At 35.4% G+C, this 25,521-nt stretch overlaps 1 protein-coding gene across 2 annotated transcripts; it reads right to left on the bottom strand.

Moving 5' to 3' along the window:
• Positions 1-17,023: 17,023 nt before the first annotated feature.
• LOC105051438 (inositol transporter 1) lies at positions 17,024-25,156 on the bottom strand. Of its 2 annotated transcripts, XM_010931891.4 has the most exons (6): positions 24,770-25,156; positions 23,846-23,916; positions 23,409-23,744; positions 20,588-20,695; positions 20,307-20,492; positions 17,024-18,113 (listed from the first exon to the last, which is right to left on the bottom strand). In XM_010931891.4, exons 1-6 carry the CDS (start codon positions 24,909-24,911, stop codon positions 17,442-17,444), a joined length of 1,515 nt encoding a protein of 504 aa, XP_010930193.1. In that variant the 5' UTR covers positions 24,912-25,156; the 3' UTR covers positions 17,024-17,441. The 2 variants fall into 2 exon arrangements, with proteins under 2 accessions (XP_010930193.1, XP_073099314.1); XM_073243213.1 differs by lacking the exon at positions 24,770-25,156 and having other exon boundaries at positions 23,409-23,716.
• Positions 25,157-25,521: the final 365 nt, after the last annotated feature.

The following is a 25,521-nucleotide window of genomic DNA, read 5'->3' as shown; positions in this document are numbered from 1 at the left end:
TTGGAGAAAATTTCAACATTTTTGGAATTGTATTTTGTAAAAAAATCAGGTTTTTATTTTTGAGTCAACCTCATGAGTCGACTCATGGCTTAAAGGGCTGAACGACACGCTGAAATTTTGGCTGGCACTCTCTGTGAGTCGACCCCATGGGTCGATCCCTTGGCATGAGTAGACCTTATGAGTCGACCTCTGCTGCTTCGCAGGCCAAAATTACAGAACAGTCATTTTCTGTTCTGTTCCACAGAGGTCGACCCTATGAGTCGACCCATGAGTATGAGTCGATCCTATGAGTCGACCCCTGTGACGAAAAAGTTCCACAATGGCTAGTTTTTAACCTATTTCAATTGCATTTAATACTCATTTAATGTGCTCTAACAGCTCTATTTCAGTCCAGATTACTCTCCATCTTTATTTGAAGTTATATAAAGGGACTTAAAGGAGGGAATCAAGAAGAAAAAATTTTTTGTAAAAGGTTCTTCAAGCATTCTTTTCAACCCTAAGCAAGAGTCCACTTAAAGCATTCAAGAAGCTTTTAATTCAAGTTCACCAACTCCTCAAGTGCTCATTCAAGTCTCCAACTACCTTGAGAAAATCAGAAAGAGCTTCCTTCAAATTGTGTAAAGTGTATTTAATGCCTTATTCGCTCATTAAAGGAGCTTCATTTGTATTTCTGTGCTATTAACTATAATACTCTTTTTGAGTCATTATTTTTTGTTTTGGAAGGGTTTCAAAACGTGGGAAGGTTGATCCGAACCTTGAATCAGATTGTATTGGATTGGCTTGTATCCGAAAAATAAGTGTTCTAGCTTGGAATAGCTAGAGTCGGAGGTTCCGATGAGTGTATTCAGGTTGAATACAATTTAGTGGATTGAAATTTTCAAGTAGAAGCTTGGGGAGTGGATGTAGGTGCAAGGTTGGCACCGAACCACTATAAATCCTCTTGTTTGTGTTGTGCTTAATTACTCTCCTTTTAAACTTCTTTATTCTCTTGCATTCTTGCATCCAACCATTACCCTTGCATCAATTACACTCTCCTTACTTATCTTGCTATTGTTAAATATTCTTCATAAGTTATAAGTTAAGTTTAAATTTTTAGAAACCCAATTCACCCCCCCTCTTGGGTTGCATAGCTGGGCAACAAATGGTATCAGAGTCCGATGCTCTAGCCCTACTTTGATTTAATCAATCAAAGAGCTAAAGATCTATGGCAACTCAAGTTGGTACTTCTCTAGCCGAGGGGCAGTCCACTAACCGACCTCCATTTTTCAATGGGTCAAACTATACTTATTGAAAAGCTCGGATGAAAATCTTCATTCAAGCACTTGACTATGATATGTGGAGTATCATAGTAAATGGACCACACACACCTACTAAAATTATTGACGGTATGGAAACCAAACCTGAAAAAGAATGGGATGAGGTTGATAAGAAAATGGCTCAACTAAATGCTAAAGCCATGAATGTCTTGTATTGTGCCCTAGATGCTAATGAATTCAATCGTATTTCAACTTGCATGTCTGCTAAGAAAATATGGGATAGATCAGAAGTAACTCATGAAGGAACTAATCAAATGAAAGAATCCAAAATTAATATGCTCGTGCATAAATATGAACTTTTTAAAATGGAGTATGATGAATGTATAACTGAAATGTTTACTCACTTTACTGATATTATAAATGGTTTAAAAAGTCTTGGTAAGTCTTATTCTAACAGTGACCTCGTGAGGAAGATTCTTAGGTCCTTACCAAGAACTTGAGAAGCTAAAGTGACTGCTATCCAAGAAACCAAGGATCTGAACATCCTACCCTTGGAAGAGCTTCTAGGATCACTGATGACACATGAGCTGAGCATGAAACAACATCAAGAAGAAGAAGTCAAAAAGAAGAGGACAATCGCCCTCAAATCCATGGCTCAACTTGATGAAGAAACTGATGATACAGAAAATGAAGAGCAGGATGAAAAAATAGCTCTCATTACTAGAAGATTTAAGAAATTTTTGAGAAAAAGAAAAGAAGAAATGAGGAAGAGGCTACCCACAAAAGAAAAATATAGCAAAGAAAATGATAAAGACCAACCCCTTATTTGCTACGAATGTAAGAAATCAGGACATTTTAAATCTGAATGCCCACAACTGAAGAAGGGTCCCAAGAAGTATAAAAAGAAGGTCATGATGGCTGCTTGGAGTGGAAGTGATGAGTCCAGCTTCGAAGAAGAAGACTCAAATGAACAAGCCAACTTGTGTCTTATAGCACATGAAAATGAGGTAAATTCTGATACTCCTGTTGACTTTACCTTTGAAGAACTTCATAAAGTTTTTTATGATTTAATTGATGAACTAAAGAAGCTAGGGGTAAAGAACAAAGAGTTAAAATCAAAGAATCAATCTTTACTAAAACAAAATGAGAGCATTTCAAATGAAAAATCTACCCTGCTCCAAGAAAATCTGAACTTAAAGAATAAAATTGCCAAGCTGAAACCAATAGTTGAAAAATTCACCTTCAGTTCTAATAAACTGAATATGATTCTTGAAAATCAAAAGGCTGTTTATGATAAGGCTGGTCTTGGTTACAACCCCTTAAAGAAACAAAAATTTCTAAAAAATATCTATATAAACTCTTCAAACAATAAGTTCTCAAACATTACTTGCTTCAAATGTGGTAAAATATATCACAAGTCATACACTTGTCTCTCTAACAAATTTTTAAATTCTAATGCAAAGAAAATATGGGTTCCAAAAGGAACCATTGTGACTAACCAAAAAGGACCCAAGAAAGTTTGGGTACCTAAAGTAAAAATTTGACTTTTGCTTGTAGGTGTGTCTAGCATCCCAAGGAGCAAACCAGAAATGGTATCTTGATAGCGGATGCTCGAGACACATGACTGGTGATGAATCCCAATTCATCATACTTGATGTTAAAAATGGAGGGATGGTCACCTTTGGAGACAATGGCAAAGGAAAGATCATCGGTATAGATAACATTGGTATTACTCCCTCCAAGTACATTAAAAATATTTTATTAGTAGATGGTTTAAAACATAACTTATTAAGCATCAGTCAATTTTGTGATAAAGGATACAAAGTTATTTTTAAATCTTCTGTTTGCATTGTAACTAGTCCTGATAATGAAGGCATTAAATTTGTTGGGCATGGGCATAGACATAACAATGTTTATATGGTAGATTTGAATAATCTATCCAAAATAAACATGCAATGCCTAGTATCCTTGAAAGCCAAGATTAATGAGACTAGTTGGCTTTGGCATCGTAGGCTTGCACATATTAGCATGCATTCACTTTCAAAACTTATTAAGAAAGAATTAGTTATTGATTTACCCAAATTGAACTTTGAAAAGGATAGAATTTGTGATGCATGCCAACTAGGTAAACAAACAAGAGTTTCATTCAAATCTAAAAATATTGTTTCAACTACTAGGCCATTAGAATTATTGCATATGGATTTATTTGGACCTACTAGAACTACTAGTTTAGGAGGAAAACGATATAGTTTTGTAATTATTGATGACTTCTCTCATTTTACATGAGTTTTCTTTTTGGTACACAAGGATAAAACTTTTCAAGTTTTCTCTAAATTTTATCGAAAAGTCACAAATGAGAAACGTTTTTCAATTCAAAATATTCGAAGTGATCATGGAATCGAATTTGAAAATCAAGATTTTGAAAAATTTTGTGATGAAAAAAGAATAGGACACAACTTTTCGGCACCTAGGACACCCCAACAAAATGGAGTAGTAGAAAAAAAAATAGAACCCTTGAAGAAATGGCCCGTACCATGCTATGTGAAAGCAACCTTCCAAGATATTTTTGGGCAGAAGCTATTAACACAGCATGTTACATATTGAATCGTGCTTTAATTAGATAAATTTTAAAAAAAAATTTCTATGAGCTTTGGAAAGGAAGAAAACCAAACATTGCATATTTTCATGTTTTTGGTTGCCGATGTTTTGTGTTAAACATTGGTAAAGAAAGACTGAAAAAATTTGATGCAAAATCCGATAAGACGATTTTTCTTGGTTACTCCTCTTCTAGCAAAGCCTTTAGAGTTTTTAACAAAAGAACTTTAGTAGTAGATGAGTCAATACATGTTGTCTTTGATGAAACTAACGACCTTCCTTCAAGGAAGAATGAAGATTTTGATGATGCAGATCATCTTATAGAAAGAATAAAGGAGATCAATCTAAAAGATTCAACAATTCAAGATGATGAAGAACTTGAAGACAAACAAAATGAGAAAGATGAAGAACGACAAGAACAACCTCAAGGTACAAATAATCTACCCAAAGAATGGAGGTATGATCACAATCACCCCAAAAAACTAATCATTGGTGATCCTACACATGGTGTAAGAACTCATTCCTCACTTAAAGATGCACTCAATCATTTTACTTTTGTCTCTCATCTTGAACCTAAAACTATAGACGAAGCTGAAAAAGATTATAATTGGATTAATGCAATACAAGAAGAACTTAATCAATTTGAAAGAAATAATGTATGGATCTTAGTATCAAGACCTAAAAACTACTCAATACTTGACACAAAATGGGTATATAGAAATAAATTGGATGAACATGGAAATGTGATAAGAAATAAAGCAAGATTAGTTGCAAAAGGTTATAATCAAGAAGAAAGAATTGATTTTGATGAGATTTTTGCACCTGTTGCTAGATTAGAGAAATTAGACTTCTACTTGCTTATGCTTGCTTTATGAAATTTAAATTATTCCAAATGGATGTCAAAAGTGCCTTTTTGAATGGATATATCGCTGAAGAAGTTTATGTAGAACAACCCCTAGATTTTGAAAATCATGCTTTTTCTAATCATGTTTTTAAATTAAATAAAGCTCTATATTGTTTAAAACAAGCAGCCAGGGCTTGGTATGAAAGGCTAAGCAAATTTTTACTTGATAATGATTTTTCAAGAGAAAATGTAGACACAACTCTTTTCATTAAAAGAAATCAAGATGATATATTAGTTATATAAATATATGTTGATGACATTATTTTTGGATCTACTAATGAAACTCTTTGTCAAGATTTTGTAAAGCTCATGCAGGGAGAGTTCGAGATGAGCATGATGGGAGAACTCATATTCTTCCTCGGACTTCAAATCAAACAAACGAAGGAAGGAATCTCCATCATCCAAACCAAGTACACAAGAGAATTACTCAAAAGATTTAGAATGGAGAATTTCAAAGCAATTGGCACACCCATGAGCCCATCATGTAAGCTTGACAAGGACGAAGAAGGTAAAAGTGTAGACTTAAAATTTTATAGAGGCATGATCGGTTCTCTATTATATTTAACTGCTAGTAGACCTGATATTATATTTAGTGTTTGCCTATGTGCTCATTTTCAATCAAATCCAAAAGAATCACACTTGAATGCAGTTAAAAGAATTCTTAGATATTTAAATGGTACACAAACTCTAGGATTATGGTATTCTAAGAACTCATTAATTGACTTAATAGGATATTCGGATGTCGATTTTGTTAGATGTAAATTAGATAGAAAAAGTACTAGTGGAACTTGTCAATTTTTTGGAGTTAACCTAATCTCTTGGTTTAGCAAGAAATAAAATTCGGTAGCACTGTCTACAGCCGAGGCTGAATACATTACAGTCGGAAGTTGTTGTGCTCAAATATTGTGGATTAAGCAACAACTCAAAGACTTTGGTATCAAACTTAATGAAACTCCCATAAGATGTGATAACACTAGTGCTATAAATCTCACTAAAGATCCAATTCAACATTCTAGGTCAAAACATATTGAAATCAGGCATCATTTCATATGAGAACATGTCCAAAATAAAGACATAATTCTTGACTATATTTGTACTGAAAAATAATTAGCTGACATCTTTACCAAGGCCTTAAGTGAAGATAGATTTTGTGAAATTAGGAGAGAACTAGGAATCCTTGATCCATCTGCTTAGGTGTCTCTCTGATTCCAAGGTATCAATGCCAAAATTCTTTTAGTTTAATTCTCATCTTTTCTTTTGAGCTCAAAAGTTTAAAATAAACATTCTCATGATCAATTTTTGGATAAACATCCTTCTCCTAATATTTCAAATTTTTTTGAAATTGTTTCATCATTTTTTTGAATTTCCTGTGCCATGAGTCGACCCCCAAGATCGACCCTAGGGTAAACTTATAATATTGACTAAATCCTTCGGGTGCTCTCTTTTTGTTGGAAAACCTCCCTTGAGCCGACCCAACTCTTCATCTTCTTCCTTCCACCAAGCCAAAAGACTCCCTCTCTTCTTTCTCAAACCCAAGTTTTTCCTCAAAACTCTTCTCCCACCATCTCTCACCCTCTAAATCGCCCTCTTGGAACCAAGCTCCTCCCTTTTCTCCTTCTTCATTGGGAGCGAGTCGAGCTTACTCTAGACTCTACCCGTCTTCTCCAAATCGGCACTCTTCTTCTCCAAAATCCTTATCCTTCCCCTAAAAATCCTTTATCTCTCCCCACATATGCTCTCCTAAGTTCCTTGCTAGCTTTGCTTGTGCAAATGGCTCCGAAGATGAAGCTTCCACAGAGGAAGAAATCAGTTCGCGGATTGGAAGAAAGTATGCGTCGGAAGAGACAAGCAACCAAGACCACTTCTGCTTCAAACCCTGCTCCTGCATCTGCTCCAGCTACAACTCGATCTCCAATCAGCCTCAGTAAGGTACCCCTTTTCGATAGGAAGGTAGAGCCCGGTAAAAATATTGATTTCAGATTTTTTGAAAAGGAAGGATTCTCTATCGGATCAAAAATTAAGGACCAAGGTTGAAAATTCTATTACTCTCTAAAAGAAAATACCTATGTGGATCTTGTTAGAGAATTTTATCTGAATTTGGGATACAGCAATGAAACAGTAAAATTCACAGTAAATGGTATAGAAATTAGCCTAGATCCTATGCTCTTGGGAGAAATTCTTCATTTACCCTATGAGGGATACACAAACATGAAACTCCCAGTTAAGGAGGAGGGAATAAATGTTATTCTAGGAAGAACCTTCACTGGAAGCCTAAATAAATTAGAGGCTAAGATTCTTTCCATTGAGATGAGGCTGCTACACCAAATGGTAACTAAGTTATTTTTTCCTAGAAATGGTAGACATTATCTCCTCTCTGGTCGGGACATCTGCATTATGTATCATGTTATTACTCAAACCCCCCCTGAACCTCCCGGTATTGATGATTGAGGCTATGAGAGAGACCTTGAATAGGTCCAAGGCACATTTGCCTTTCGGTATGGCTCTCACTTTAGTATTTAGGAGGTTTGGAGTTAGCTTTGAGGGGGAGGCAGTAGCTAGGCTATCTCACTCCGACACTATCAACCGCCATACTCTACACCGCATGGGATTTTTCAAGACTGATGGTGGTTGGACAAAAGGTGTGGAAGAGAGAGCTGAGGACAGAGCAGAGGAGGAAGGACCATCATCACCTCTCCGTGATCACAAGGCTGTATCTCCAGATATTCAGTTTGTTTCTGACCATGAGGTTGGACCGTCAGAGTCTGTGAGGAGGCACACTTCAGCTCAGCAGCCGGACAGCAGAGCACATCCTTCAGAGATCAGATTGGCTGATGATCAGATAGAGATGATATCTCAACGTGTAGCCTCCATACTATCACGTCAGTTGGGTACTTCAGCTTTTGCTCAGGGATCGACATCTCACGATGTATCTGATCAGACACTGATCCCCCACATCTCCACTGTGTTCCAGATGATTTCTGATCAGACAGTATGCATCGAGCAGCTTGAGGGTTGTATAGTGAGACTGACTGGCAGAGTATTTGACTTGCAGAGGCAAGTATTAGCTCTAGCCCATCCACAGCCACATGAAGACATCACTGAAGTCTCAGACCTATCTGCAGAGGCAGCCAGACTGCGAGGAGTCTTAGAGAGTGATTTTTACTTTCTGAGGAGAGAGATCAGGGGCTCTAGTGAGCATGCTTCCACTCAGTTCACTGCACTGCTACAATCTGTTTCGAGAGCTTTGAACCTTTTAGACACCATCAGACTCTCTCTTGTAGCTCAGTCCTTTGCTTCTCAGTCTTCAGGATCTTCTCACCCCTCTACTCGTGCTGGCACCTCTATCCATGGCAGAGGCAGACGCGATCGAGGTCGAGCTCGTGGACATGATCCTTCATCTCCTCACCCCATCTCTGATTCATCAGACTCCAATCCATCCAGTCATGATATCTATTAGATCCAGTGTAGTCTGTCTTTTCTTTAGTTTTTGTCTAGGATCTATCTTGTAGGACATGTTATGCAATGTTGACTGATTGACTCTTCGATAGTTTCTATCCATGTCTTTTGTACTCTAAGTCAACACTTATGTATTAAAACATCTTTGTACTCACTCATCTTTTGGATATATATATATATATATATATATATATATATATATATATATATATATATATATATATATATATATATATATATATATATACTTTAACTTTCAATAAATATCTCTGATCAAATGGAGTTACTTTTAAATTCTGAAATACTTGAATAGCAATATCTTTTCAATGAGCAAATTGATATATCTTTTACGATTGCTATATTGAGGGGAAGTAAAACAATAAGCAATAAAGAAACAAACAATCAAAGAAAGAAGCTAAAGAAGTAAAATTGATCCCATCAAAAGGAAGGAATAGAGAAAATATATTCAAAAAAAGGGGGAAAGTACAGAATCTCAATTGATGCTGTCAAAAAGGGGGAGTAGAGCATCGAGATTGAGGTTGAGCAATAAGAGCAATAAAGATTGAACATTAAGTAAATTGTTAAGCAAATGGGTACATGTGTCACATACCTTATTTTTTTTCTATTCTTTCCAAGCAAATGCACTTATAAGCAAATTTTAAATTTCTCTTTAAACTGATTATGATGCATTTCGTTCTAATACTTGGCAATAATATCTAAGTGATGCATCTTCATAAATTTGAAATTAATGTTCAATGCTTTCTATATGCTTTTGCTCAAATATTTTGTCATCATCAAAAAGGAGGAGATTATTGCTCCTTGAATTGATTTTGATGATTACAAAGTATTTGAAGAGATTACTAATGATTTTGGCTTAGAAAAAGATTTATTGCATTTCAGGAATAAAATCGTAATTTTGTCAAGACCTGATTCAGAAGCCTCAAGAGCAAGAACTGAAGACGTACAATCTATTGGAGAAAATTTCAATATTTTTGGAAGTATATTTTGTAAGAAAATCAGGTTTTTATTTTTGAGTCGACCCCATGAGTCGACTCATGGCTTAAAGGACTGAACGGCACGCTGAAATTTTGGCTGGCACTCTCTGTGAGTCGATCCCATGGGTCGACCCCTTGGCATGAGTCGACCCTATGAGTCGACCTCTGCTGCTTCGCAGGCCAAAATTACAGAACAGTCATTTTCTGTTCTGTTCCATAGAGGTCGACCCTATGAGTCGACCCATGAGCATGAGTCGACCCTATGAGTCGACCCCTGTGACGGAAAAGTTCCGGAACGGCTAGTTTTTAATCCGTTTCAATTGCATTTAATACTCATTTAATGTGCTCTAACGGCTCTATTTCAGCCCAGATTACTCTCCACCATTATTTGAAGTTATATAAAGGGACTTAAAGGAGGGAATCAAGAAGAGAAAAATTTTTGAAAAAGATTTTTCAAGCATTCTTTTCAACCCTAAGCAAGAGCCCACTTAAAGCGTTCAAGAAGCTTTTAATTCAAGTTCACCAACTCCTCAAGTGCTCATTTAAGTCTCCAACTACCTTGAAAAAATCAGAAAGAGCTTCCTTCAAATTGTGTAAAGTGTATTTAATGCCTTATTCGCTCATTAAAAGAGCTTCATTTGTATTTCTGTGCTATTAACTGTAATACTCTTTTTGAGTCATTATTTTTTATTTTGGAAGGATTCCAAAACGTGGGAAGGTTGATCCGAACCTTGAATTGGATTGTATTGGGTTGGCTTGTACCCGAAAAATAAGTATTCTAGCTTGAAATAGCTAGAGTCGGAGGTTCCGACGAGTGTATTCAGGTTGAATACAATTTAGTGGATTGAAATTCTCAAGTAGGAGCTTGGGGAGTGGATGTAGGTGCAAGGTTGGCATCGAACCACTATAAATCCTCTTGTTTGTATTGTGCTTAATTACTCTCTTTTTAAACTTCTTTATTCTCTTGCATTCTTGCATCCAACCATTATCCTTGCATCAATTACACTCTTCTTACTTATCTTGCTATTGTTAAATATTCTTCATAAGTTGTAAGTTAAGTTTAAATTTTTAGAAACCCAATTCACCCCTCCTCCCCTCTTGGGTTGCATAGCTGGGCAACACTTTCGCTGTGTACTCTGATTTAAACTATCAAAATTCTCTAGATACAATAAATAATTTTGAATTAAAATATTATTTTATATTGAAAAGATCCAAAATTTAACTTTCAAGTAAGTCAAAAAAAAAAACTTTTAAGTCTTGTCTCCAACATGCATTGAGTACACCTCCCAATCAAGTCTTGAGTCAATTGATACATTCAAAACCATCATATTGTCAAATTACTATAATTCAATCATGAATTAAATCTTAATTCTCTTATCAATTCAATCAATAATTCTAAATCAAACCCCTATAAGTAAAAAGAATCAGAAGATTTGCTCAATGCTCTACCAGTCTACCAAGTTAGAAGGTTTTAAATCAAAATACAAAAGTATAATCAATTCAAACATCTCTTCTAAAGTTTATTCTGTCAAGATCTTTAATATCTATCAAATACTTTTCATAGTGATCATGCGAATCTTTCAAAATCAAATTCTCCATATCTTACTAGATTTTATGCCGACCTCGATAACAATGACAAAGAAACTCCATGTCAGTTTCCAAATCCAAAATTTGAATTTGTAATTATACATACATCTTAAAATCTTAAATAGATATAAATATGATCTTTTATTTTGATCTAAAGATAGTAATAAAGGATTTCACTAGTAACCTTGACAATAATAATAGAAAAATCTCTTGATCCACTTAGATACATAATCTTTGAATTAAAGTTTTATATATACCATATAGTCTTTGATAGATATAAATATGATCTATTATTTAGATCTAAAGATGACACTTAAAATTATTAATAATTTGACCGAGATGAATGCTCTATAATCTTAAATCAACATCAATTTCTTCTATCAAAAATAAACTTATTTGCAATATTTTCAAATATACTTTCCTCCTATATATTGGTTTATATATGATCTATATACTAGGTTCAACCTAAAAAAACATTCCAATCAGATATCATAAATAATTTTCTTAATCCAAACTTAAATAATATTTAAAAATTAATATTTATCTTGCTACTAAATAATTAACTTCAAGACTAGAAGTAATATTATAGTATTACTCCTATATCAAATTTGAGCTTGTAATTCATTTAAACAATTGATGATCAAATTAATAATTATAATACATAATAAAATTTTATGACCAATCCTCTTGTAATATTTTAAATCAAAATCTAACTAATCATAGCATGATCCATAGATTGTCCATCATTTATCAAACCCTGTGAATCATATTCCCTAGTAATCTTTTCATACATAATCATAAGGTTTAACCATAATCATAAAGATAACTTATTCTACAATCCTCATGGATCTAGATCTCAATGTCCTTAGTGTGTGCCCAAATACACTCATCCCATATCTGATTCTACGTATTATAATTTATCTACTTATACTCTAATATCATATTAATTATTATACCCCTAACCAAGATCGCAAGTCTAGAGGTCATGGCAACCACCGCATGTATACTCGTAGAGAACTTTTTTTACAAGCATGTAAAACATTCCAAATACGATATTAATGCATTATAGTAAAATTAATAATGGGTTTAGTTCAAAATTTAGCTAACTAAAATTAATTTTAATTTCTCACAAAATTTCAAAGATATTTAAAAAGTTTTACATCAATTAAATCTCAAATAATAATCCTATAAATTTTAATAATAAATATGTATCTAAACTCAATTGATACTATTGATTCTCATCTTTAAACACATTCCTAAATCAATATCTATATCTATAGTTAAGAATCTAAATCTGAAAAGAAAGTAGAGGTAATGAGCTTAATAGCCTAATAAATAATAAATATCTCAACTAGATATTTCAGATATTATCATAAGATATGATGTTAAAAAAAAATATCATAAATAAATATGAGAATATATTTTATGCTTATTTAATGCAAACCAAATTTTTTCAAATTTCATGTACATACATAATCATAAATTTAATTTGAAATAAAATATATATAATTCAATAGTCTTAACTACAACTACACTTATATCCTGTGGTGGGGTTAGAATAGAAATAGTGAGCTCAATCAGAATACCAACATATAATCCCTATTGACAGGATTTAGAGAACTAATGCATAACCCCCATTGGTAGGTCCAGAGTATCAATGCACAATCCTCATTGGCAAGATTTCGGGTACTAATGCATAACCTTCATTGGCAAGGTCTAGAGTGTCAACATATAATCTCTATTAGCAGGGTCTTGAGTATGAATGCATAATCTCCATTGGCAAGATCCAGAACATATTTAGATTGAGAGCTCAAATCCGATGCATATGAAAATATCTTTTGCAAGATAACATATATATCATATTTCAAGTCAATATATGCATATTCCATAATAAATTAATAAGCCATAATATTTTAGAAATCTCAAATTTTGAAATCACTTTTCGTTTAAAATATAGTTTCATAAGTTACACATAAATCAAAAACTAATTATTTATTTTTAAAATAAATTAAAAATATCTTAAGAATATGATTCATTATTTATTTTTTATAAAATATTAAATAAATAGATTCAATCAATTCTAAAAATATTTTTTAAAATTTATTATTCAAAATATATTCTTCTACCAATTTTAAGTCATAATTAATAAAAATCTTAAATTTTGATTTCCTAACAAAGCTAACAAAAATGGTATAATTCAATATTCTAGTCGGTTCAATCAAGATAATTATATTTTAATGTAATTAGAATAAAAAATACAATAGAGATGAACGATGATCAACATTATTGCATCTTGCGCACGCCAGCATTTGTCATCTACCCGGAAGCCACTGAAAAGAGGTTTGGTAGTTTGCACCAAAATTCCCTTCTTCAGTAATGGTTATTTGCAGTTATGTTCTGCTTCCAGTCCTTGCCTGTGCATTTATTACCTCGCACTGAACAACATTTATTTGAGCTTGTCGAAGCCAATGGTGCTTGGATGCATAGCTGCTTTTGCACTTCAAATGAAATGTGCAACACTTGCTCTCGCAAACAAGAAATGTGCAACCCTCCCCACAAATATTTTTGGGTGTTTGGGAAGAAGGTAGAAGTATAGAACAGAGCAATTCTATCTACAAAAGTTCTGCAATTTCAAGTTTCTGTCGTTCTTATTGCAGTCTGGAGGACATATGCCCTACTGAATGATCCTGCCCATTGTGGATCTCAGTTAATTGGAATAGTCAACCTTTTCTGCATTTAGTTGGGAAGAAAGGAAAAGTTGGAGTCTAAACATTGGCCTAGTTTCTCTCATCTTGTTTGACATGCAAAAAATGGAAGATCTGAGACATCTATATTTTTGTTTTTTTGTTATAGATGCCTGTTGAGTTAAAAGCTCAGAATGTCTGGATCCCAACAGTTGGTTGTGCTGTGCAAATTACTGTGTATGGCAGATAACTGGAACAGCAAATCTTTTCTGCGTTTACTTGGGAAAGAAAAGAAACGTTAGAGACTAAACATTAATCCTAGCTTCTCTCATCTTATCTGGCATGCGAATAAAGACATTTATAAATTTGTTTCTGTCATAGATGCTTGCTGAGATATGAGGATAGCTTTGTTTAGTTTAACCTGTTTTTCTTTCCACTTGTACACCACAGCAAAATTTAGATAGAAGTGGCAGTAAGATTGAGTTGGGTTCATAGAGGAAGATGTAAAGGCTTGAGCTTTTCATCACCAAACCGTTAGCAAGTTATTGTTTCTTGAGTCCACCAATTCTGCAGTTTCGAAATGTTTCAGTTTTCGAATATTTGACTTGTCTTAGAAATATGATATGCCTTGAACAAAAGTCTACATCAATTTTTTGTTCCAGAATCCACTGCAAGGGCGAGAATCTAACTTGCCCTTTCTTTTTATCAAGAAACCATCCTTTTGTTTGACTTGCTTGTAGCTTTTCCGACTTCGGTTAGAGATTGCAACAAGCTGAAGCAGAATTTTTAAGCTTGGCTATTAAATTAGCTGAGTTCGACCAGTAGTTGGCTTGTAAAAATTTATGTAAGGTGGAGTTTGACCGTAGAGTTGACTTGTTTCAGCGGTTCAAAAGTCAACGAAGGTTAACACGGTTGACCTTGGCTGAAGTTCAGGCCATATCCAGAAGTCCTCAAACTTAGTTCGATCAGCTTGTTTGCACCTTACATGAATCCGCATTTGTTGGCTCACTGAGTCATGTATGTTTAGAGAATGGTTGAGAACTTGTATTAGATGTTTTCTTTGTTGACGTTTAATACTAATAGTCTTCAGTTAAGGTGGCCAAACGATCGCATTGGTCTTTCACAGTGGCAGGTTGGTGAACTAGGAATCGATTTTAATGGAGGAATACTATGACAAGTTTAAAGCTTGCAGAGATCAACTGCAGCCCTGACCTATCTAGTTGGGCAAGTCTATTATTTAGGACCTATTCGGATGGTCGGATCAAAAATCTTTTGAGATTGATGGGCCTATTTTCAATAATACTGACTGCTTTTATAGAGTGGGCCGGCCCGAATTTTATAAAAAAAAAATTTATTTAAACATGCCCTTAGTGGGAACATACTGTAATAGTGTTATAGTCGTTATAATGATTATTATATTACTTTCTATTATTTTTCATTATAATTGTGCACTGCAACACAAATAACAATTATTAGTGTACTTCTTTTAAATAAAATTTCTTAAAATTTAAATTTTTATCTCAAAATTTTCTCAAACTAGGCTGTGTGGACCAGAAAATAATATTATTTTATCTAATAAAAATGAAGAAAAAATAATTCCATGTTATTACTTCTCTTTTTTTCTGTTATGATAGCCATAATTTTAGTGATTATTTTAATTTAGATAAATACTTGATGTACTTTATATTTATATAATAAAAATATTTAATATATTACTTCTATTTTTCTTATTTTTAATCAAAATAAAGATTTGTATTAATAAATAGTATTTTATAAGTATAAATAAAAATATTAATTCTATAATAGCGATTAACATATTTTTATAGGATTAATAATTTATAGGACTAGTAAATATATTTTTATAAAGTCTATTAATTATTAATATATTAATAAATATAATAATATTTTATTTATAATATATTATATATGATAAATAAATATATTTTTATAAAATATATTATGGATAGTTTTGGCATTATATAACCAATGATCTTAAATTCTCATATAGTACTAAATATGTTATTCGTGGATATCTGAAGATTTTTAATTATTAGACAATAACCTATCAAATATCGTGATCTTAAATCACTGACGATAAAATCACTATAAGATTTAGATTATCAATGATCTTAGATCACTACGATGATCTCGTTCGGATCATCAAACACTATCTACGGAGAATTTGAGAGAAAGATAGGTGGTGGTGGCGCATATCCGGAGAAGATGCTGTCACCCAGGTCCATCTAACGCCCACTCAATTTGAATTGGGGAGCACCCAACTTATTGCTTACGTATGACTGTCAAATTACAGACGTTATATTCAATCTAGACCTACATTAATGTGTCCCGTGTGGCCACCCCACTCGCCAATGGCCGACGACCATCCGTAAGTGCGTGGATTTTGCAACTAAACAATCTTCCCGATTCGCTTGGTCGCTTCACTGAAGCGCATTGTTGCAGCTGGAAACCTGTACATTGGTGCGACTACACAACAATGCAGACGTCGTCGGGGGCATTGCAGCTTCATGGCTCACAATGTTATTTTCGCTTTTATGTGAAGATGAGGGAATGACATCCATTATAATTTTACTTCTCTTTTTAACCATTACAGCTATCAATTACTGTTTTGGTGGGGAGCTATGCTGGTTTATTTCTCCTTGTTTTATATCCCATTGGTTATCCTAAACTATTTGGAACCAATTAGTTTAAAAACTCAAGGAAATCCATTACATTGAAGATGCCACCTTATCAAGCTAGTAAAGCCTTTAGCAGCTGGACCAAATGACTAAAATCAAATCTTACTTACCTCAAAATTTGGAAGCTTGGAGGAAATTTTGGGGAGCTAATCTATATTGTCTAGCTCATTACATATAGCTTTTTCTGAGATCCACTGCAATGCATATAGTTTATTGAAGACCGCATTTGATCCATGGCCAAGTTCTACTAAAGATTGTTGAAAGTCAATCTGACCTTTATTTATATATACTTACTCCTTTGTAAAATAAATAGTGTGTGTGTGTGTGTGCACATATAAACACACACATGAGGCATATGATTACTACACACTCATATGTGTGTGTGCACATATAAACACACTCATATGATGCGACGGGGATCGTTGGATGACTTCCTAGAAACTTACTTGAAGGTCAAAACCAAAATGTGGAAATTGCTTACTACATGGATATGTACGTGCAGGCACGATACCATCTTCATTTGCATCTATATGTGTACAGAGGTTAAGAGGAACATTATTTTGCACCATGGTACGCATCCATTGAGGATCCAATGTTGCAATCAATGCATGCATGGGTGAAAGTGATGCATGATGGGGGTGTGGATGGTGGATTGGAATGGCCGCACCTACCAAATAGAATTTTTCATATTGAACTTGCCATTTGCGCAAAGATAAGAATTGTTAGAGAATGATACAAGTTGAAGAAAAATGATGCCAGAGCATCACTTTGAGCCGTTCACGCAAGAAAAAAAAAAAAAGAAACAAAAAAAAGTTGACAGCAAATCGCATGCCTTGAGACAATTTGCATCTAAAAACTAGAATTATTTCTTGCAGAATATTATTAGCTCTGGGTCTCTGGCCTTCAAGTCTTGGGCAATCTATTTGCCTTCAAGCATTGAGGCAAATTTGCAGCTAATAAAGCAAAATTTCACCCCAAAATAAAAGCACATTATATATATATATATATATATATATATATATATATATATATATATATATATATATATATATATATATATAGACATACATATGATTATTTGTTTATTTGTTTTACAGGTGCGGTGGACTGAATTGAAGGCAAAACACTAAGAAAAAAAATACCCTTGTTTCTCTCCGAGTGAGGATGTTTGCTCTCTTCATCCTCTAAATTTGACATCTCCTTGCACACAAAACACTAGCCTTATAAAAAGCGAAGGCTGTGTGTAGGAGCAAATGTTGCCGTAGAAGTCAAGCCTCGGCTGCCAGGAGGCTCTGCTGACTACCATCACTACCCCATGCCTTCTCTCTCCACAACTTCTCCACCTGCTCAAAGGTCAGGCCCTTGGTCTCCGGCACAAAGAGTACCACAAAGACAAATGCCACCATGGCCACACCAGCAATGATCAAAAAGGTTCCTGAAGTTCCCAAAACAGAGATGACTGAGAGGAATGTCTGCGCCACAATCAGGTTGGACACCCAATTCACGGTGGCCGACATGCCCCCGCACACGCCGCGATAGGCTTCTGGATAGATCTCTGAGTTCACCGCCCATGGTACGGGGCCCATGCCCGGGGAGAAGAAGGCAATGTACAGAGCCAGGCCTGAAACCGCAAACCATCCGAGGCTAGATCCACAGTTGCCATGAAGTGTGTGTGCGTCACAGAATCTGGTAGACTGCAGAAAGAATGCCCCAGAGAGTATGAGAAGGGAAATGATAACACCTGATAAGCTGGTGAGAGCCAAACGGCGTCTGCCACAACGGTCGATGAGAAAGATCCCAACAATGGTCCCAGCAGCATTCATTGCTGCGACAATGAGTGAGAGGAGCAGTGCAAGTTGGTTGGAAGAGAAACCAGCCATCTGGACAATAGTGGGACTGTAGTACATAACTGTGTTAATCCCAGTGAACTGTTGGAAAGCCTGCCCATGTATGGATTTTATTTCCAGATTAGTTTCATTACTCTATGATGTATACATGCATATAAATGAACATCTTGAGATGCATATACACATAGCAGACAACAAAATTTCAAAGTGTACTTGTCGAGGCAACCTGCCAAAGCTCCTCCATTTTTCCAAGTGACCCAAATCTAACCAGCATGAGGCCAACATAACTCTCGTGCAAGTTGATTTAATAAAGCGTGATAATTTTAGTAAGGTTTTATGTTAACTAAATGCATGTTGATTAAAACAACCAAAAATTTGATAACAGTCATACTAAAAGTACCAAGGTCAAATTAAAATCAGAAATATTGCAGGCAATAGCTATGTAGTTGTTATGTAATTGCACCATTACTTGTATATATACACAAATTATATAATATATATAGCCATGTAGTTGTCATAATGCAATTGCACCCTAACTTGCAAGGAGGAACTTGATATCTTGACATCTCTCAAAAAGTATGGCCCTAACCCAAGTGGAATGGAGGAAAAGGATCCATATAGCCAACCTTAAAGATTAAGGCTCGGTTAAGTTGAGCTAGGTGGTCCAGAGAATATGAAAATGGTTTTTTGATTTTTAAGTTTCCCAGGTAGATCATGATGGAAATAGTTAAAGTAGAAAATATTTTATAAAGCTGCAAAGTATTTGTTATAGTATTAAACATCCAAATGGTACTAGAAAGCCAACGACCTTGCACTCTAGCATAGCAAGACAACTGCTCACTCAACCATCAGTTTTTTCCAACCTAATCAATATATTTTTAGTATGCCAATCTCTGAACCACGTAAGAAGCCAGCCTCTCTATACGAGGTCATAATATGAGCGAAATGAACCCCTCAAAAATTAAAAATTTAGAGCAGAATATGCTTAGAGTCTTCACTCTTTGAAAATTTCTAGTTTACGTCAACAATTAGCTACACATTAGGCAAGTCAACCAAAATAGAAGGATAGCATTCCGGTATAACTGATATTAATATTACTCTTATAATGTACTAATATGACTCTTATAATGTGTCAGCTGTTTAGAACATAGGCATAATATATTTACTCTAGACATGCATTTAAAATCACACCTGGAAAAGTATGCACATTTTGTTTTTTTATTGTGAATTTGTAGGGAGAGAACGTGTATGACAACATCTATCTTGATAGCTTAGATGGGGTATGACTGAAATGTGACAATGGAAGCAGCTGTCCATCCCTCCTACATTTTGCAAATTTACCAATATCATTAAGGTACTCATAATTGGGTAAACTTTCTACATAACGGTAACTTCTCTATAAAAGGCAGTTCAAATCCAGGGTTATCCAGCAAAGCAATTAATGAAGATGATTTTGAGATTCTTTGCAGATAATAAGGTTAGGTGTACCGGTATCGAGACTCATACCAGTTGATTGGTGGTATGGTGCATACATTACAGTACCGTGCCGTGCCATTTTGGGCTGTACCAAGAAAACGAGAGCCAATGAGGAAGGGGAAGAGGAAGAAGGAAAGAGAAAGGTGGGGGGGGAGAGAGAGGAAAGGAAGAAAGAGAGAGAGAGGGCTCAAAATCCCTCATCTTCTCTGCACCCTGCCACAGAGGGTCAGCCCCATTTCGAAATAAAATAAGGGTGGACCCTTTTTTTCTCTTTTTTAAAATTCTTAAGTGAAGTCAATAAACCGTATCATTTCCATTCAGGGTGGAGCCCCAAATTCACTTACGAACTTTAAAAAAAAAAAAAGTTAGGGTTCTGCTCCTGTTTCGAACAACCCTCTGCAGCCTACAAAGGAGATGGGAAGGCTTTCGAGCCCTCTCTCTCTTCCTCACTCCACCTCTCTCTCTCTCGCTCTCCCTCTCCCTCTCTATCTTTGCCCCTCTCTCCCTCCCTGCTTCTCCCCTTCCCACACCAGATTTTTTGAACGAGGGGACATAACCATGCCGATTCACCCTTGGTATGGTTTGGCATATGCCCCAAACCAAACAGTTTGGGCAGTATGGCGAACCTTGCTGATATAGTTGCAAAAACTATATGGTGGGAAGGAACATCATTTTGATATAATCTTCTCAGGATTCACACCTTCAACACCAAGTCATTAACGATTGTCTTCAAGTGGTTTTAGATTTTGATGAGTTTTGGGTCATCCGGAAATGATGGAAGGAGTTTGGGCACTTACCTCCACCTTTTACCTGAAGGCCAGCTCCTGCAAAAAATGCGAGTCTCATTTCCTTGGATTTGAAAACATCAAAGTAACTGACAGATTTCTTAGACTGAACTTCATCATCAGAAGCAGCAGCAAGCTGATCAATCTCCTCCTCTAAACGGTCGGAGTCATAGATTTTTGCAAGCACAGCAACAGCTTTAGCTTTCTCATTCTGCACATAGGTAAAAGATTGGGAATAAAAGGTTCTATGCTGGAAGTAATATGACCTATGAAAATATCTGATGAAAGGACACATAGTTTGTTTACCTTCAGATAAAGCCAGCGTGGTGATTCAGGAAGTAACAGCATTAGAATGAACTGCAAAATGGCTGGTACCACAGCAACTCCAAGCATCCAGCGCCAAGTCCCAGAAACCTGCTTAACAAAGCCTACACTATCAGTAAAGAAATTACATGTTGAAGATCCACCAATCTTTTACTTCAAGATACAACTTCCGAACAAATAGAAGGATGTCAAACAAGCTATCAGTCTAAGAAACAAAATTTATTTAGAACCCAACTGACATAACAATTGTCAAGCTATTTGCTCATGTTGGTACAAAAAATTTGTCTATCAATGAAACTATTAGCCTTTTTATCTTGTCCATAGTGCATCTGTGATGCTGAATGAACATACTTATACCATTTAAGTTCAATTTTGTGTGGTTAACACATTATAAACCATAAAATCCTATTTGACAACCACCAATATTTATAAGATCATAACACACCAATGTAACAAGTGCAAACTACAGCTGACATCAAAACAAGGTTACCGAAGAATGAAAACTATGGAAATGTTGAGTTAAAAGTTTAGGTATGATTAGAGCAAATAGCATTAGCACATAGTATCAGGTGTTGTAGTATATATAAGAATCGGAGAATTAATACTCTCAAAATGCTCAAAAAAAAGGAGTTTAACAAGGAGAATTAATAATTATTTCACAAACTAAAAGACTGCATCATTGTTGTAACTGGATCAACAACAACAACTTGATGAACTTTCTCAATGCATACAAAGTTTTAATGCCTCCTTCAAACAAGAGTATTATTAGAGTTCTGTGGTGAAATCAAATTCACTTAGGACAAAAGTTTACAACTTAGTCGACTAGAAAAAAATAAATTGCATAAGTACTGAAACTTAAGATCAAAGACTACTTGATGCAACTTTCTCCAGGCATTTAACTCCCGAATAAATTTCACCTTCTAGCAAGACCCATTGTAGCTCAATAATGAGTTGGATATAAACTGGCGGGAGATTTTACCAACAAGGAAATAGATGTAACCCATGAATGAGCCCTTGCTGATGCAGCAAATTTGGAAGCATGCCTATAGTGAGACAGGTCCAGCATTAGACCAGCTTATCCAAAAATAAGCAAGTCTAACAGGATGTCATCTTTTCCAGTTTCTCATTTCTGTGGTCTATTGTTGTTTTGTATATACACATATAGGAAGTTATGTTTCATAGAACCTGAAGGACTTCTTCTTAAACTGAATGGAAACTAGTACAGATGTAAGAATGAGACTCAATTTAAAATATAAATTATATTATCATACATAAGAGCATGTTTGCCTGTTTGCTATTCTGCAGTTATATTTTGCTTCCAATACCCTTTCTCCAGGTGTTCTTCCTCCATCTTCCATTCCCCACCTCAACTGGTTTTAGTTCTAAACCACATGCATGGTCATCTGCCTTAGCTCACTTCTACATTCACTTATTTCTCAAAGCATCATAAGGCATCCAACTTATCAAAAGACAGTTTTCATAAATCTTAAGTTTAAGTTACCAACAACCATACATAAAAAGCATTCTTCTGTTATTTCTTTTAAAAGTATGCATCACTCTAGACAAATTAAAAAATATTTAATGCAATTCTAAACCTGATATATTTCATTGATAAATGTTTAACAAATATTGTGCATTGAGTAGAATCATAAGCTCCATGAACCACTTATGTTCAGATACGCATAAATTTTTACAAATTTAAATTCCTTTTTAAGAAAAAGGCTATATGTTGAAGTCATCGGTCTAAATAATATTTAAAAAGGAATAACTGAGCTATATGCAAATAGAAGTGAAGTAGGTAGCAATCCGATCAAAACGACATCATCATCAACAAGAAGTGAACTGTCAGAATCTACAGACTGACCAGATTGATGAGAATATAAGCCTACAATAAGAGCTATAAAAATGAACGTTAAAGGAGATAATATCTTGATGGACAGTCAAAGACACCACTCACCAATACCAGGTGGCTGGTATAGCGCACCAAACATCCATTGCTGCAGTTGGAGGGGAGACCAAAGCTTCTTCATGACATATAATGAATGCTAAGTAATTAATTAACATGCATCCACAAGAATGTTAAACACAACCAGTGATTAACAGAATACATTTAGAAACTAAGTCAAATATATGTGCAGTCTGCAGATTTTTGTCAAGATATCATGGTACGTGGATTTAAAAGTTGTGGGTATAGATAGAGTTACATAAGTATCAGTGGTCCATAAAGTGAAACAGAGTATAAACAAAACAGCTTCCCTTCTCTTCTTTGCAATGCTAATCCGTGAAGCTTTTTTGCCAGGAATGCAATTCTGGAACGCTGCAATGATGATGCTTCTTTAAAATCGGGCAGCCAAAAAGTTTTTCATGCATGTGATACATATTGACAGAAATGTAAATAAAAGTCCAACACACTAACCGACTGGAGACTCAACTCGGCTGATTGGTCATGCTGGGCTCCAAGCATCAAGTATGAGAATGCCTTTTTACATTTGTCTAAAATAACTTCAAAACAATCATGTAAAGGAAAAGGCTGATTCCCAATCATATTCCCAAGTTCTTTAATATTGTTATAAAGCTGGATTTCAAGTCATTTGTTTAATCCTTTTGATATAAGTTGTTCTGTGTTATGTGCATAAGTCACCAAATTTACTTTTTATGGAACTCGATCTAAAGAAAACTTATATAGATGATTTGGAGTGATAAATATACTTCATATTGATAGAAAACTTAGAGGTTGATTAAATAATCAATAGAATATTACAACTGACACTGCATTGATGGGAAAAAGGCAAGATGAATTTACCTCTGTAAAAGCGAGATTTACAAGGTATGAGAGGAACTGTCCACCAGTGATCATGAGTACATTCATGCCCACAAGACCTCCTCTAATCTCTGAAGGAGATGCTTCAGCAATATACACTGGCGCGGTGACAGATGCTATGCCAACACCCAGACCAACGAGGAGCCTTCCAAGTATGAGGACATACGGGTCCGGAGCAGCACACATAACAAGTGATCCAATGGCGAAGACCACATCAGCAAGAAGAGTAGCTCTCTTGCGTCCATATGCATCATTTACCCACCCTCCACCTGCAGCTCCAATCATAGCTCCTGCAAGTGCCATGCTTACAATTGTTTCCTACCAAGTACATAAATTCAGTACCTTTTCTGATAAGGAGCTTATATTTAAAACACAATATCTACCACTAATTATGAAAAGGAGCACGGAACATGGTATACCTGTAAAAATTTGTTTTCATTGACCACCTTAAAATCATCACGGATGTAGAGAAGTGCCCCAGATATGACACCTAGAGATCAAAAATTAATCACCAACAAATGTTTACAACGTTATAAACAGAAAAACTTTATTAGAAAAGAAATTGTAAATTTAGACAGATTTTTTTTTTCTTTGAAATTATAAATTTAGAAAGAATCAAATAGATCTAAAGTGGTATTCTGTAGCAGGTTAACCATGCAGTAAGAAACCAATAGACCGCCAGATTCCATGTTAAAATGAAAATAATTCCAATATCACTTCTTTTGAGACAAGGAAAAATAAACACACTTTGCCTGTCCTAGAACACAAATCAGATATCAAATTTCACCCAAAAGCAATCCAAAAAATTGTTAAGAGAAAAGCTTTAACCATACCCTGAAAGACATCCAATATTTTGACTTTGAAAAAAAAAAAAGGCAATCTAGTAGAATCTTTCCATATGTAAATAAGGATTTGCTCACGAACCAAAAAGGTAAGCCAATAAACAAACAAACAGACAACAGAAACAACCGAAACAAAAGATGGGAACAATTCTTTTTTGTAATCAAGTTTGGTCTGCATCAAAACTTAAACTTTGATGTTGAATGTACCAGAAGAGCATGAGAAAGATCGATCTGGACAAACCACATATTTATAACAGCAGTTACACAGCGGTGGACGAAGCATAAGACGAGATTAGCCGCGCTCAATCCAAAGTTCATACTTTAATTCCAACTCAATCATAAAAAAACAAGAAAAACCTATTATCTGGACTACAAGATGAAGTAACCACGTTCCCGTAACAACAGTAACATGGTCCAGCTACATCAAAATCAAAACTTTGACCAAGAACATAACAAACAAGATCGGGGAAAAACTTTCACACCGACGAAAGAAATCACTACCTGTGTCATAACCAAACAGCAATCCTCCAATCCCAGCAGTCACCGTGAGCCCAAGCACATACTGATTGCTAAAGTACGACATTCTCCTTGTCGGCAAGGGATCCAGCATCCCCGAGCTCCCCGGCATCGACAGGATCGTCATCTTGCCCTTCTCTCACCACCCAAATCCACCACCAATTCAAAGCTCCAACAACACCCAACCCGATCAAAAGCTAACGGAAACAATGATACAAAGAACCAATCAAACGAAGGAGGAGAGGAGGAAGGAGCGGATGAGAGAAGCTTCGAGAGTGGAAGATTTAAAAAGCCCGGAGAGGGGAGGGGATAAGGATTGGCGATTGGGGGTGGGCTCTCCTTGCGTTCCTTTGTCTTTATAGATGAAGGGCGCGTAATTAGTTTTTTTTTTTTTTTGATACAAAAAATTAGTTGTTTTTTTTATGTCTCCTAGGAGGCAAGAAGCCACAGGAGAGAGAGAGAGAGCACGCTCTGGACCGTTGCGTCCCACCCTCTCCTGTTCTTGCCCTCTTCAAACGAAAGAAACTCTAGAGAGAGAGAGAGAGGAGATGGGGATAGCGAGTCAAGAAGCTCGTGACGAAAAAAATAGTGGACGACACGAGGGGGAGAGGTAACGGGGGCCCGGGCGTTGTTATGCAGGGAGCGAGTTTTTTAATTGTACTCCGTGGTTTCCTGAAGCTTCGGCATTACTGTGGGGTGCGTTTATGTTGTGGAGTAGGTAATATGGACTGAAGGGC

Source organism: Elaeis guineensis, chromosome 9 (genome assembly GCF_000442705.2).
Source record: "Elaeis guineensis isolate ETL-2024a chromosome 9, EG11, whole genome shotgun sequence".
Lineage (NCBI taxonomy): Eukaryota > Viridiplantae > Streptophyta > Magnoliopsida > Arecales > Arecaceae > Elaeis > Elaeis guineensis.
The sequence above is the reverse complement of the archived record's forward strand: the minus strand, read 5'-3'. Positions and strand labels throughout refer to the sequence as shown.

Excerpts from the sequence above, each read along its gene's own strand:
- LOC105051438 (XM_010931891.4), bottom strand. The coding sequence starts at position 24,911 with ATGACGATCCTGTCGATGCCGGGGAGCTCGGGGATGCTGGATCCCTTG. Across the intron at positions 23,917-24,769 it reads GCTGTTTGGTTATGACACAG|GTGTCATATCTGGGGCACTT; the intron begins GTAGTGATTTCT and ends TTTGATCTCTAG. Across the intron at positions 18,114-20,306 it reads TTGCAGGAGCTGGCCTTCAG|GCTTTCCAACAGTTCACTGG; the intron begins GTAAAAGGTGGA and ends ATACATGGGCAG.